This window comes from Melopsittacus undulatus, chromosome 7 (genome assembly GCF_012275295.1).
Source record: "Melopsittacus undulatus isolate bMelUnd1 chromosome 7, bMelUnd1.mat.Z, whole genome shotgun sequence".
Taxonomy (NCBI): Eukaryota; Metazoa; Chordata; class Aves; order Psittaciformes; family Psittaculidae; genus Melopsittacus; species Melopsittacus undulatus.
This window is the reverse complement of record NC_047533.1, coordinates 43,749,442-43,751,444: the sequence shown is the minus strand read 5'-3', so window position 1 is coordinate 43,751,444 and position 2,003 is coordinate 43,749,442. Positions and strand designations below refer to the sequence as shown.

Genomic DNA, 2,003 nt, shown 5'->3' with positions numbered 1-2,003 from the left:
GTGTTAAAATTTAGGGGGTAGGAACAAGGTTCTAATACAAACTTATAAGTGCACGCTGTAGCTTCATTGTTGTGTCCTAAGCTGTTGAATGAGGAAGTTGGCAAAGGGATCATAATGTATGTATTGCTGTTCTTTCATGTTTCCAGTCAGTAACTAACTGAATGACCAGTTACTGACTGCAGGTCCTTTGATGAATGTGGGTTGTCGTGGCATAGATGTGCTTGACTAATTGTAGCAGAGCTTTTGCTTTACATGTCTGTTTTCATTTGCTGTCTAAAGGAACTGCAAAAAGATCTGATTCTCTTCTCACTTACTGTAGAGTAAGTCAAGAATAACCTCATTGAAGTCAATGGAGTTACACTGGTGCCCGCCCCATGTAAGCAAGAAGAGAATCAGGCCCTCTGTCTCAAATGCTGAATTTCTGTAATGTATCATTTTATTTTTCTTTTTCTTTCTTAAGATGACCTTGAATGATGCCATGAGGAGCAAGGCAAGGCGGTCAATTACAGGAAGTACTGGAGAAAATGGACGTGTTATGACTCCAGAATTTCCAAAAGCAGTGCATGCAGTACCTTACGTGAGTCCTGGCATGGGAATGAATGTCAGTGTGACTGATCTCTCGTGATTGATAAGAACCTTTTGAGTGCCTTACACAATGGTTTTCTTGTGCGTTTATTGTCAAAGTGGTGAGAGGCATCCAGTATCTTGAAGACTTTTCTTTCAGCCAAGAATTCTTGTAGTTGTGGAGTTCATCTTGGATTGTAATGAATGCTTAGTTGAAAACACAGCACCATTTTCTACAAAAGTTCAAGATGAAGTTTGACTGACATGCACAGCTAACATGGAAGTACTGTAATCTAACTGAAGTCGTTGTACAGGCAACACACCAGTGTCTGCAGCCACCGTTGTTAGTCCCTTGGTTCATATTGACTTAAGCACACTTGACATCAATTGCATCAAGATGTGACATGTTTTATAAGAAAAAAAAACACATGTAAAATGAAAAAAAAATATTTTTAGGTATTTTCACAAACAAAAACAAAAACTGGCTTTTAAATAAATTTGCTTCCATAATGGTTGAATATGACAGAAGATTAAAAAACAAAAAAAAAAAAAGAAAAGAAAGAAAAAAGAAATCTAGACTGCAGGGAAGTGGAATGTGAAAATAAGGCTTAAGGCATCAGTTCCATATTTTTCAAAGCCAAATACATAATGTTGAGAAGAGAAGAAATAATAATTAAAAGGTTCAACTCTTGTAATTTAATATTGTTATTAAAACTTTGCTGTATATCCTATTCTTTAACATTTGGTGTTAATATAAAATTACTTGGCAATGCTTGACATTTGAAATAAACTTTTTTCTATTGTTTTATTTGCAAGTGTTCCATTAATTTTACTAGCTACAGTTGGGTTATAAAGAGTCTGAAATCTAGAAGGGCACTGTCAAGGTTGGGTCAGTGTTTTAGTTTTTGGCAGTGTCGCCACCCCTAGCTCATTTGAATCTGTTCAACAGTTTTTTCTACAGATGAGCCCAATCTGTGATGCTCAGATATGCATTTTGAACTCTGAAGATCAAGGTTGTTCTGGGCTGGAGTGGTATTTGATACCAGCACATGAGGAGTCAAATAGGTGCTGATGTAGAGCTCCTCATAACTCTGACGTGCAGGGACTCACGATCCAAAGATTTGGTTCAAATCTATCTCTACTTTTGTACAATTGCATTCGTAAATACATGTACGGAGAGAAAAACTATCGGTAACAAATGACAAGCAGTACAATAGTGTTAAATATTTTTTTAAAGAATGAAACAAATGCAGTTCTCAAATTTTTTCTTTAAAGAAGCAGTTTTCAAACTATTAAAAGCTGATTCTGAGCAGTAGCTAGTAAAGTTCTCCGTTATGAAAATAAAACCAAAACCTTGGCAATGTCTTTTTAAGTGAGATTGATAACTCAGATTAGATGCAAGTCTGTACTGATAAAAATATAAAAACTTTCCTGAATCT

The 2,003-nt window shown here is 35.7% G+C and overlaps 1 protein-coding gene across 5 annotated transcripts in view; it reads left to right on the top strand.

Annotated features, from left to right (window-relative positions):
• The window catches only part of GRIA2 (glutamate ionotropic receptor AMPA type subunit 2), an 87,679-nt gene extending 86,307 nt beyond the window's left edge, over positions 1-1,372 (top strand). For 3 of the 5 annotated variants that reach the window (XM_034064627.1, XM_034064629.1, XM_034064628.1), the window contains exon 16: positions 461-1,372. In XM_034064627.1, coding sequence (XP_033920518.1) covers positions 461-625 — 165 coding nt within the window. In that variant the 3' untranslated portion in view covers positions 626-1,372. Of the gene's footprint in view, positions 18-460 lie in introns of all 5 variants that reach the window. The other 2 variants (XM_034064625.1, XM_034064626.1) reach the window with 1 other exon arrangement.
• Positions 1,373-2,003: the final 631 nt, after the last annotated feature.